This window comes from Galeopterus variegatus, unplaced genomic scaffold (assembly GCF_000696425.1).
Source record: "Galeopterus variegatus unplaced genomic scaffold, G_variegatus-3.0.2 Scaffold372, whole genome shotgun sequence".
NCBI classification, from domain to species: Eukaryota; Metazoa; Chordata; class Mammalia; order Dermoptera; family Cynocephalidae; genus Galeopterus; species Galeopterus variegatus.
The window spans coordinates 559,982-572,722 of record NW_007726483.1 but is presented as its reverse complement, the minus strand read 5'-3'; the positions used below and the strand labels follow the sequence as shown (position 1 = coordinate 572,722).

General features: G+C 46.4%; 1 protein-coding gene across 1 annotated transcript; it reads left to right on the top strand.

Moving 5' to 3' along the window:
• The first annotated feature begins 6,745 nt into the window (after positions 1–6,745).
• On the top strand, positions 6,746–8,290 carry LOC103586754 (C-C motif chemokine 4). Its single transcript, XM_008568073.1, has 3 exons — positions 6,746–6,854; positions 7,421–7,535; positions 8,127–8,290. The coding sequence occupies exons 1-3, from the start codon at positions 6,779–6,781 to the stop codon at positions 8,212–8,214; spliced, it is 279 nt and encodes a 92-aa protein (XP_008566295.1). The 5' UTR covers positions 6,746–6,778; the 3' UTR covers positions 8,215–8,290.
• Positions 8,291–12,741: the final 4,451 nt, after the last annotated feature.

Here is a 12,741-nt window from a genome sequence, read left to right as displayed (position 1 = left end):
GATCCCATATAGGGATGGCTGGTTGGCTCACTGGGTGAGCATGGTGCTGACAACACCAAGTTAAGGGTTTAGATCTCCTTACCGGTCATCTTTAAAAGAAAAAAAAAAAAAAAGTCTCACTCCAGAGTTGAAATACTAATGGAAAGGGAAGGATAAGAAAGGGCATGGTGTCAAAGTCTTGATGTTTGGGGACCACCCTAGATCTCTTAGATGACAGAAAGTAGCCATCAGTCAACATTGTGTATCCTCCAGCATGGAGGGGCTTGATTTGTGTTATAGCTTTTTGGCTCATTCCAGCCTCTTCGAGGCCCCACCTCTGTCCAGCCAAGCATCCCAGCCATGCGTGCATCCTCCTGTGACATCACCACCTTGTACTGCTCTGCTTGCCTTCTCATGTGCCTTGCTCCCCGTGCTTTGGCCCTGCAGCTCCACCTCCCCAGATGTCACCCTTGGCCCTCTCCTGTGGCAGAGGTGGCCTCATGGATGAATTCACTGATAATGATGCTCTTGTTTGGCCCAGCCTGTGCCTCCTTTCTTCAGGCATGGTCCGCATAGGCTGCAGCAGGTGTGGCCGTACCTTTCATGTATGCAGAAACAACATCCTGGAGTCCCCTTTGTAGCATCCTAGTGAGACAATGTCTCATTGATGCAGCCCCTTGCTTCCTGTCTCGGGTTCCTCTTGTCATTTTCTCTAGCCGTCTTGTGTGTGTGTGTGCAGTAGATCAGGACATAGGTCTTGATATTGGATTAGATCCTTCCACCTCCCTCCTCACCCAGCAAAAAGCATCCTTTTCGATCCCAAGCCAGAAACCTGAGAGTCATCCTCGACTCCTCTCTCCTCCACATCTCCTACATCTAGTCAATCACCAACCCAATCTATATTCAAAATTACGTGTATCTACGTCTCACCATTCCCACTGCTGCTGTCTGAGGTCAGACTCATAGTTTCTCGCCATGACAACTGCACGAGTGTCCTAGCAACTGTTTTTTCTTCCAGTTTCACCTCTCTTTAATTTCTCCACCGCACAGCACCCAACCTGGTTTTGCTAAAGCTCAAATTGGTCTCTGTCTCTCTCTGTTTAATGTTCTTCAAACACTCTGCATCATTTCCAGCATGAAATGGAAGCTTCTCCTCTGTGACCTAACCCCTGTCTACCTCTATGGCTTTGTAGCTTGCCATATTCAGTCTTCCTGAAAACCAAGACTCAGTCCTTCTGAACTACCTGGGGTTCTGTAAAGGTGCGGGCTCTTCTCTGCTTTGGATGAATGAGGTGTCAACCTGGCAAAGCACAATTTCTCCTTCTTGTAAACCACAGGGCAGAGAGAACTACTAAAAGCACAGGCACCTCCCATGACAGGTGCAGGTATTCATATTTAGAACAAATAAAGAAAACCACTATTTGATTCACCAAATTTTCTAAGTAAAAGAGAAATCCAAGAAATCCAAGAATCCAAGAATCCAAGAAATCCATGGATTCTGCTGTTCAAAGACATGCAAAGTGCAAATTAAAGATATATTGCATCATAATAACAGAGCTTTGGCTTGAGCTTTTAACATAAATTTATAATAAAGCAGGTTTCCTTTTTCTGATTTACTTACTCTCTGGAGCCAGACTTCCTCGGTTTCATTTTCAAATCTGTTGTGTACCAGCCGTGTGTTCTTCCGTAGTTTACTTCTCCATGTTTCAGTTTCCTCATGTGTAAGGGAGGTAATAATAGTACCTGCCTCAAAGGGCCCCAGTGAGGATTAAATACATTAATATCTATGAAAGCCTTAGAACGTTTCTTGCTCATAGTAAGTTCCGTGTTAAGTGCTAGCTACTGTTATCATTATTACCATTTTCATTACTAGTGAAATATTTCAATAAATATAATTTATATCCCAAAACAATGCAGGTCTCTTGTTCTTTGCCTGAGTAACCCTAGCACTCTGCCTCGCTAATCATCCTTCAAGTCTCAGCTTAATTTATAATAAAGAAAACTCAGGACAACCTGAATGGACTTACCTAAATAGCAGAATAGTTAAATACAATTTTGGTATGTTCAAACAATGAAATATCTGAGTACTGTTTGAGAATATTAAGTCACAATAACAATATACACTAGCTCAAGAAAGAACATTATGTACCAGTAGCAAAATATAAAACTAGGTACAGAATAATAGGGTAATTTTTGTTTTTCGTTTATGGCTTCCCATATTTTCTAAATCTTGTACAATCCCCACAGATATGTACATTCAACCATGTTTCAATAATAAAAAGAAAAAAATAAATTTTGTACATATTTTCTATAAAAGAAAAATAAACTAATATATATATATTTTTTTAATTCAGGCATCACATTTTTTGGAAGCCTTTCTTGACACTTCTAGAGCACATACCCTGACATCTGACACACTGCCTGTCACATGGGAGATACTCAATAAAGGTTTACTGAATTATTTTCTTCCTTGCTGGAGTATTCCCTGTGATCTGCATGGAAAGAGGCTAGAAACAAGCATAAAAGCACTATTTGAAGGAAGATGCTTCATAAGGAATATTGCAAGTTATCTTGAATCCACCAAATACTGTTGAGGTTTTTTTTACCATCTTCTCAGGAATTTAACATCCTCTGAAGTCACTGCCCTTCACGCTTGACAGCCAAACAGCAAGCTGTGTCAGGTGACTGAGGCCCATTTGCACATTGAGAAGAGTGGTGCTGGTGGGCTCAGTGGTCCAGTGTGGTGGTCTCTGATGAGCTGCCCCAGCCAGCTCGCTGTCCTCCGGATTCCATCCTGAACACTGCACTTTGAATAATTGTGTCCTTGTTTCTTCAATCCACGAATCAATGTCTGCTCGCATTTCCCCAAATTGACTTAGATATCATATTGGTAAAACCACAGGATTTACCTCTTCTTGGTTTACTGTCTTGGCAAAATGACCATATGTTCCCATTCACCTTGGCTTTCCAGTGTCAACATTTGCCCTCAAGGAACTCACTAGTTCCAGACATTCCACCTCCTGGAGGCTAGTGCATTTGGCCCCAACATCCGGGGGTCTCCCCAACTCTCACAAACCTCAGCACTGTCCTAGGAGAGGCCAGAATGTCTGTATTGACTGCCTCTATTTTCTGCTCCTCAGCAGTTTTGTGATCTCGCCTGAGAGTCTGTTACCAGCATGTGTATTCTCAAAGTGTCATACTTGTAAAGAAAGTCTGGTTATTTCTGGACCAGAAGTAGGAAAACCTTGGGTCTTGACACACATCCTGTGTTACCTCCTTGATCAGATCTCTTAATTTTTCTAGGTTTTGCTTTCCTAATCTGTACAATGGCAAAACAGACCGGGATCAGATAAAATCTTAGACCATGGATGTGCTGGAGGAAATCAAAAGTACCGGGATCTTTGCAAGGTCATATCACTGCTGTGGCTGCTGGACCTGCCCACAGCCTGGGGAAGTTGGGAGGACAAAATAACAAAAGAGATGTGAAAATGCCCAGAATGGAGTATAAGCACAGTGCTAGTCAAGGATGAGGAAGGAGAACCCTCTCAGAGTGAGGGGGTGGCCTTCTGAATGCATATGGAGCTCCCTGGAGCTGTGGTTGACCCTTGCTGACAGAGCTGGAAAGAGTTGAGTCCAAGAATGGCATCCCTTACAATAAAACCCCTGGGTGCGTGGGTTAAGAGCAGGGGGAGGAGGGGAATTACCACCCCAACGGGGCTGGGGAATCACTGTTTTGGATGAACTGTCAGAACACTCAGTTCATTCTCACTTCGTTTGTTCATTTGGCTAAATAAGGGTTTACATTCCGAGTCCATTGTTACCCATCATACCCTCTCATTAAACTGGTAGTGTGGGCTGCCTCTGGACATTTATTAAACATGCTTTTATTGAACACCTACTGTGTACACAGAGATAAGCATATCATGGTTTCTGCATAAGGAGCTCAACCAAATAAACAGATATGTGATAGGTGATCTGGTGGAACTAGCTCAGGAGACTGTAGGAGCACAGAGGAGAATCCAGTTTTACTTAGAAGAGAAGTCATCGAAAGTTCCCTAGAGAAGATGAATAGCTTTTTTTGTCATGTATTTAGGAGGCATTTGTTCTCATTCTCTGCCAGCTGTTATTTAGAAATGGCATCAGTGTATAAATCTGAATTAATTAGGCTAAGCATGTTGACACAAGTCTTTTTTACTCTTGGGGTGGAATTTCACTGGTGCGAACACAATGTTATTGTTGGAACCTTCATGAACAAAACATTTCACCTCCATGGGCCAAAGATCCAATTGAGGCTAGGAAGCAAAAGTCAACAGACACGCTCATTGTGTGGCTCAATGCAGAGTAATCACCATTTTATCTACCACTCTCCTGACACCCCAGAGCAGATATCCTCACAATCCCTCCACAGATTAAAGATCAGCACGTACTGCTCATTTGGACAGAGGCTCCTCCTTGGCACACAGTGGGATTTAGACTTAATTTGGAACTACCCATCTACAGCCCAGAGACAACCTTCTCCATCCTTCAGGCTCCCTGACACTTTGTTTCTACCTCTGATATGACACTTACCTCATTCCACCTCATAGGAGAGTCATTTCTGCCACTGTCAACACCATCACTAGACCAAGAACTCTTTGAGGACAGAGATAAGGCTTCCTTCAGCTCTGTCTTCCCTGACAAATAGCAGATGACTAGTAAATTGGGTTGGATTGAAATGCCATTGACAACAAAGTCTGTGTGGATCCGGGGAACACAAGACACATCCCCTTTCTCTTAAAGCAAGGTCCTTGATGAAAGATGAAACTGCACAGTCAGGAGAGTCCATGAGAGCTACTAGCATATGTGATATCAGGGAACACAGAATGTAAGAGCTGCAGATGGGGGTCCTGGTGAAGATCAAACATTTGAGGCAAGACAAAGAAAAGGATGAGGATAGAAAGAACAGAGAAAAGAAGCAAGTACAGTTTGTTGGGGGGGGGGTCGTGAAGGGAAGTGCTGAGAGGTAGGATGACATTGTACTTTATTTAATGACCTTGAAGTACCCCAAGATGCTGATCTTCTGTCTCCTGTCCCATACCTCTAAGCATCCAGGAAACCTGGCTCCATCTTTTCACTCTTTTTACTCTCTCAGAGCAGCACAGCTAGCAATGTGGGGTTCAGAGTGAGCAGGTGGGTCAGAGTAGTCGAGCTAAAGGTGAGCAGAGATCTTGATCCAATCATCCAAATTCCCCTCATTTACCCTACTTCAGGCACTGCTGTATTCCTGACCTCTATAAGCATCGCCCTCTGTGCAGGTCATCAGCAGTTGTTCAACCAGTCAGAGTTTTCCATGAACACAAGGTGTTCCCTAAGGACTGGCTGGTAACACCCACAGTTTAGCACACATTTTGTCTATAACATAGATAAACTCATAGTTAGGTATCCAATCCCATTTTTTTTTCCTTTTTGTCTTTTTTCGTGACCGGCAACGGATCGCAACCCTCAGTGTCGCGCCCGTACCAGACCAGGACCGGCAACAGGATCGCAACCCTCGGTGTTGTGCCCGCACCTCGCTCAGCCAGTGAGCGGCCGGTCTGTATGTGGGATCCAAACCCTCGGCGGGAGCGCCGCCGCGCTCCCAAGCGGTGCACTGTAGCAGTGCGCCACAAGGCCGGCCCATCCAATCCCATTTTTATACTAAAGAAACATTCTTTATCTGGGTCTTGCCAACTTGATTCTTACTAATTTCTTTCTCCTATTTCCTTATCAGTCCAAGAAAGTATTCTGAAATCTTTATTTCTTTTCCATTCCCTTCTTGTTCTAGGACAGACTTACCCAACCCCTCTCCTGAATTAAGTCCTAATAAGATGGATCTTTGTGTGTGAAGCCTCTAGTGGTCAACGGCTTCCCTTTGTGGTCATGCTGTGCTTGTTCTGGAGACTACAGCATGGAAAGAAAATGGATGTTAGAGTCAGAGGAATCTCAGTTTAAATTTCGGTTCTGCCACTCACCAGCTGTGTGGCCTTGAGCTTGTTCTGTGATCCTCAATGGCTTTATCTGTAAAATGGGAACAATCACACCCCTGTTCAGGATTATGGCAGGATTAGATATAAAATTAGATATAAAAAAGGCAGCTTGCCCAGTGCCTAGCACATAATAAATGTCCAATAAGAAGTTATAAATGTTCCTGAGTTGCCCTTCTGGGTCCTTCTGTACATCCAATGCTAAACTCTTTATGCCTAAGGAAATACATAGGGCACTGAAGTCACACAGCCCAACAGAAGGAGGCACAGGAACGGGACGTGGGAGTCCTGGCTCCTTCTTCCTTCTCGGGGCCAGGACTGTGGCCAACATGGAAATACTGACGTGAAGTCTCCAGCTTCTGGAGGTACCAACCGGCAAGAGCAGCCTGGTTCTCGTCTACAAGCTTCTCCTAGCAGGTGTCAACGTCTCATCCTTCCTCTGGGGTTTGCAACTCTCACCCCAATCTCGGCCACTGCCTTTGGTGTACCGCTTCCCCCAACATGCAGCCCACTTCTCCTCCCTTCTGCCTCCCTCCTCTGTCCTCCGTGATGACACCGCCTGGGGAAGAGAAGCTGTAAGGAACTCCTCACTATCAGCTAGCTTCAGTTTCCTTATTGGTACCATGACATCATCTCTACCCTGGAAATTCCACCCTCCTGAGCCCCCACCTCTGCCCCAGGCCTCAGAGTCCCTATAAAGAGGGGCTCCCAACTCAGTATCAGCACAGGACACAGCAGGTTCTGAAGCTTCTGGGCTCTGCAGTCTCAGCTGGGAAACCCTCCCCTTCACCCACACCATGAAACTCTGCGTGACTGTCCTGTCTCTCCTCGTGCTGGTGGCTGTCTTCTGCTCTCCAGCACTCTCGGCACCAAGTAAGTCTACTCTCTCAGCTGCTACTTCTAGAGTCAGGGTGTAGGCAGAATCCAGTTTTCTAGTTGGAGTTAGTCCCACAGTGGAATCTGGGGATGGGACAAAAGGAGCTGGGAAGATTTCCAAGTAGTCTGCTGTGAAATGTAGAGTCTAGCAGACATTTAATAACATTCATGTTGCTGTTTTCTTAAGAATTGGTAGCCAGCAGAGGAAAAGGATGGGCTAGAAGTCAGACTGTCTAACTGGCTCTGCCTCTAATTACTTGCTCAAGCAATCAAGTCCCTGCCCCTCTCTGTGACTTGGTTTCCCCATCTGTAATATGAAGGGCATGAGACATGATCTGAGAATCAATCCAGTTGTAATCTTCTAGAATTCTCTCTTGTTCTTTCTGAGGGCCTTCTACTCAGAAGAAGACTCCTACTTGGGGAGGTGGGGGGTAGGAATACAAAGGACCATACCTGGGGTTACTGGTAGCTCCACAGGGATGCTCAATGACTGTGCATAACTAGAAGCCAAAATGATCAGCTCGCATGTAAAGCCTTGATCTCACCCCGGCCTTTCCTTCCAGTGGGCTCAGACCCTCCCACGGCCTGCTGTTTCTCCTACACCCTGCGGAAGCTTCCTCGCAACTTTGTGGTAGATTACTACGAGACCAGCAGCCTCTGCTCCCAGCCAGCCGTGGTGTGAGTATCAAGCCCTGGGCCACTCTGGGAGGTGAGGGTGAAGGCAGGATTAAAAGGGGGCATGTTTGGGGTAGGGAGTGATCAAGCAGTGGGGAGGCAGTTCTCAGGGCAGGAGCCCTCCCAGGAAGCAGTAAGGAACAGGCCATGAGGCCACTTTTGTCAGTACTGAAGGTGGCTGGGTAGGAACCAAAGGAGAAGAGGGGGATTCCTGGAGAGGAAGTTATCCAGAGGCCAGGAAACCAGGAAAAATCAGAAAGATCATATGAGATAAGGGCTGATTTCTTAAACCATGCTAGAAAAACGTGGAAAAGTCATTGCTAGGAGCAATAGGGATTGGGGGTATAACCCATACTGACTGCAAAACCCACTGGTTCCTAATCTGGGCCAGCTCTGGGTTCACAGCTAAATCCATTGGGTGGAAGCGACAGGGAATCTGGTTCCAATGCCACCCCCAGAAGGGTCCCATCTACTAGAGCTGCCCAACATGAACCATGGTCAAGCAGAGGGAGGTGCCTACCACAGGCAAGGGATAGTGCCAGATGCCCTCAAAAGTCCCATGGGATTCTAATCTGTTCACTCCTTGTTCTACAGATTCCAAACCAAAAAGGGCAGGCAAATCTGTGCCAACCCCAGTGATGACTGGGTCCAGGAATACATGGATGACCTGGAACTGAACTGAGCTGCTTCAGGCTGAGGGACAGGAGGTCTTCAGGGAAGGTCACCTGAGCCTGGACACTTCTCAGTGAGATGCACCTTCTACATGCTCACGACTCCTCTCAGTAGTTCCTGTCCCTCTTAATTTAGTCATTATTATGTGCTGTGTTCTTATATTTGGTATTATTTCCATTATTTATGCTTGTTTGGCAAAGGTCACATGTCCCCCATGGGGACGATCTATTTCCACCATTTCTCTGCTATTGCGGATACATTGATGATGTAGTTGATTCTGTGTGTTTCTATAATAAAACTTTTTTAAAAAAAACATGTAGACAGTTTCTTTGTGATTTTAATTAGATTTTGGGTGAAGGGAATTGCCTGGTACTATTAGTGGGACAAAGTACAGTTTTCAGAAACAAACAGAATGAGCAATTACTGAGTGCGTCGTAAGTACTCCGGGCTAAACTCTCTCAATACATGACCACACTTAATGCTTTCAGGAAGGATTTAACACCCTTTTGAAGGAGGGGCTGCTGCCCCCAATTTTACAGTCAAGGAAACAGAGGCACAGAGAGGTGGCGTGGCTTGCTGAGGCTAGTAGTTCTGCTGGAGGAGCAGCACAAAAGGATGATCCAAAAAGACAGCTGTGAGCCTCAGGGGTATCATCTCCACATCCTGTGGGGAAGGTGGACATTGCGGCAGCAGCTCAGAATAGAGGGAAGTAGTTCAGAGTCAGAAACGTGGCTTCATCATCTTATTCTCAGCGTGACATTAGGAAAGTCACCTCGCCTTACTGGACCTAGCTTCATCCCTGTAAAATGGGGTAATATTAACCACTTTGAAAGACTTATGAAGTGATGTGTAAAGCACCTCATGGGGCCAGGCACCTGGAAGATTCTTTCCTTCCCTCTCTGAGCCTCAGCTTTTTCCCTTAAAATAGGCACAGCTTCTGTCAGGGTTGTCATGAGAATCAGATTAGCGAATGGGTCAGCAGTCTGCAGCCCAAAGCAAATAGGAAGTGTTATCACGAGGACGGAGGATGAATGTCTGGTTTGGTTCTGAAGCATTATCTAAATGCTTTACCTTAGGGGTAACCTAAAGCCACGTGTACGTAATCATCCTTCAATCAGAATTTCCTGTTAGACAGAACACAGCTCTGAAACAGAATTACATGCACAAGAAAACTTGATCCATGGCACATAAAATCATAGGCTATCAAAGCTGGAAGGAACACTTAGACCATGTGGTCCAACCTTCTTATTTTATGAAAACTGAGGGCCGAGGACTGGGAAGAAACTTGCCAAAGCCCACTCAGCAAGTGTGTGGCAGCAGGGCTCTGGCCAGTGCCATCTCCCAGGCTAGTGCCCTTTCCTGTGCACCTTCCCTAGTGACAAACCTCTGTGGTCCCCAAAAGGGCAGCCCGCTGAGTAAGAAAGATAAAGAGAAGGCTACTTCGTAAGCTGTTTGAGTGTCCTTAGTCCTGTGCAAAAACAAAATTGGGGCCCTTTGCTTCTCTGGGGACAGAAGTCACAATTCCCTTCCTTGTCCTGCCTTCAGCCACCACCATCACTCCAGAGCCCCAGTGGGAACCGCCTTCAGATTCTGTGGGGACTGAGAGAAGGAGGTTGGGGGCAGAGCTGAGCCAAAACAGGTATGAGGAGAGGTTAGACGCAAAGAACCTGGCTGGCCTTAGCTTCTGCTGTCATCTGCCTAGATCTGAGCTGGCCAATATGTCAGTCACTAGACTACTTGAATTTAATTACATTTAATTAAAATTAAATTAAATGTAAAGTTCAGTTCCTCGGTCACACTAGTCCCACTTCAAGTGTTCAGTAGCCACATGTGGTTGGTGGCTACCATGTTGGACAGCACAGATAGAGAACTGCCCATCATCGCAGAAAGTTCCATTGATGGTAGTGTCCCAGGATTTTCTCAGGGCCTAAGGAAAGTGAACGGAGGGGAAGTGGGGATGGTCTGGAAGGGTCGGGTGGAGATTTGGAGAAAGATGCACAGCTCTATCCTGAGGGGATGGGATGGGAGAGAGAGAGAATGGATGATCCTCAGGCCTGAAACAAGGTAGAGATCACTATGGTTGGCTGAATAATGGCCCCCGAGAGGTCCACATCCTAATTCCTGTGACTATTACCTTATATGGCAAAAGGGACTTTGCAGATGTCAGATGTCATCAAGTTAAGGACCTTGAGATGGAGAGATTACCCTGGATTATCTGCTCAGGCTGGAAAGACAGTCATAGTGTCCTTATAAGCGGGAGGCAGGGGGAGATTTGATGACAGAAGAGAAGGTGGGCATGGATGACTGAAGCAAGATGCTACCCTGCCGGCTTTGAACACGGAGGAAGTGAGTCAAGGGATGCAAGAATGCAGCTCCAGAGGCTGAGAAGGCGAGGAAATGGTTTCTCCCCTAGAGCTGCTGAGAGAGTGCAGCCCAAGGAAACTGATTTCAGACTTCTGACTTCCAGAACTTTCAGAGAACAATGTGTTGTTTTAAGGCACCAAGTTTGTAGTAACTTGTTATAGCAGCAATGGGACACTAATACAACCATCAAGTGAAGAGCCACTGATAGTGACCCCTTACAGCTCAGCACAGAACAGGACAGAACATTCTAGAGGGTGAGCCAAACTTCCCTGCCGAAGAAGTCCAGAGTGAGGTGGACACATTCCAAGGAGATGGACTACACTGAGGTGAGGCTTCTCAAAGGAGGCTCTGCTTCAGCTGGTGAGTATGAGGGCTGAGGCTTTGCCAAGGGCACAGACCCTTAGGAAGAGTTCCTGTGACTCCAGTGGTGCTCTGAGGGGTCTTGGACTCCTGTGTGGAAAAGAGTCCATCCTCCCTTCTGTCAGATGAAGCCCAGAGAGGAGCCATGACATGTCTCTGGTTTCATTATTAGTGAGGGGGTAGGGTTAGGGCCAGAATCCAGGTCTCTTCCCCAACGTCTCCCTGACCCTGAGCAAACAGGAAGGGAGGGCACCGGGGAGACTGCAGCAGGCAGGACAGCCTCACGAAGAAATGCTTCACCCAGGAACTCTGAACTACAGCACGGGATCCTTGTAGTGTGGCAACGTGGGACTCCACCTGTTGCATAATACGTGACTTTGTTTTTTTCCTTTCTCCTCTTTTTGTACAACTTCTCTTTTCTTACCCTGGGGCCAGAGAGCTGTATCTGTTTGCTTGCTTGACTTTCCACTTGAGGTTTTTCCAGGTTTCAGGGTGGGGGCCCGAGCCAGAACAGAGGCAGTGGGACAAGCGAAGGGAGCTACAACTTATGGAGCAATGTCTAGATGCCAGGCCTGGGATTTTCTCCTCTCTTGCAGCACCTGCCTCCCCCACTTCACTCTCCAGATGGGAGGGAATCTGTTTCTTCATGCTCCAGTTCATGCAAACTTTCTGTTCTTCTCCCCCATCCCACCCAACCCAGAACCTTCCATAAAGCTCCCATTGACATAGACACTTTCCTAGGAGGCCAGGACCCAGGCAGGCAGAGGCAGGGACCAAGGAAGCAAGCTGAGCTGAGGATGGTGAAGCACCCACAGTTCTTCCTGGTGGCTGAGACCAGCAACCATGTCCCAGTCCTGAGCTGCATCCCGCAGTCACCCTTTATGGACCCAAGGGACTTACCCTCTCTGTCTTTTCCACTTGTCTCCACCTGTTCTCCCTCAAGCTCCTCTCCTCTTCGATTCCCATTGAGTCTAGCAGACAGGAAAATGGAAAAAGATTGCTTTGGTTCATTTCTGTTGCTTATGACAAAATACCTGAAATTGGGTGATTTATAAAGAAAATGAAATAAGCTTACAGTTTCTGAGGCTGGGAAATCCACAGTCCAAGGAATATGGTGGTGATGGCAATGACCCCTCACATTGCAAGATGGTGGAAGCAGAGAGAGCAGAGAGCAAAAGAGAGAGACTCTCTTCTTTTAAAGTCCTGAGAACCACGCCCCGACCGCCATTATTAATCCAGTCACTACTGCACGGTCCTACTATCCAATCGCTTCTTAAGGCTCCACTTTTCAGTGACCATAATAGGATTACCCACCAAGTAGTTTGATGTCCTGCACTCACTGTGGGACAAAGTTTCTAATACATAAAACTTGGGGAACACAATTCAAGCTTCAATGAGTTTTGGGGGGACATAATTCAATCCACTACAAAGATGCAGGAATTGTGGGACAAAATTGGGACTGCATTTTTCTACCTTTTAAATAGCTTCATTTCTAGACGTATGGTAAGTGTGTAAAGTATATATATTCAAAAGAAAAGAGAAAATCAGAGTGACTTTTTCAGGGAAGACAGGCTTGATCCTCACAGGATGGTAGGGGGGACTCTCCCCTCTTATGAAAACACTCCTAACTGGGAGATCAGTGCAGCCGCAGGAAAATTATTTCTTCAGGCTGTGCTAGCTCCTCTGAATCTCAGGACCCCATGGCCCTGGGCTCCTCAGGGAGGCATCGGTTATTTACAGCACTCCTGCTGCATCTCCTTCCTTCCGCTAGGGTTTGGGAGGAGAGGGATGCTAGCATTTACCAAACTTCTTA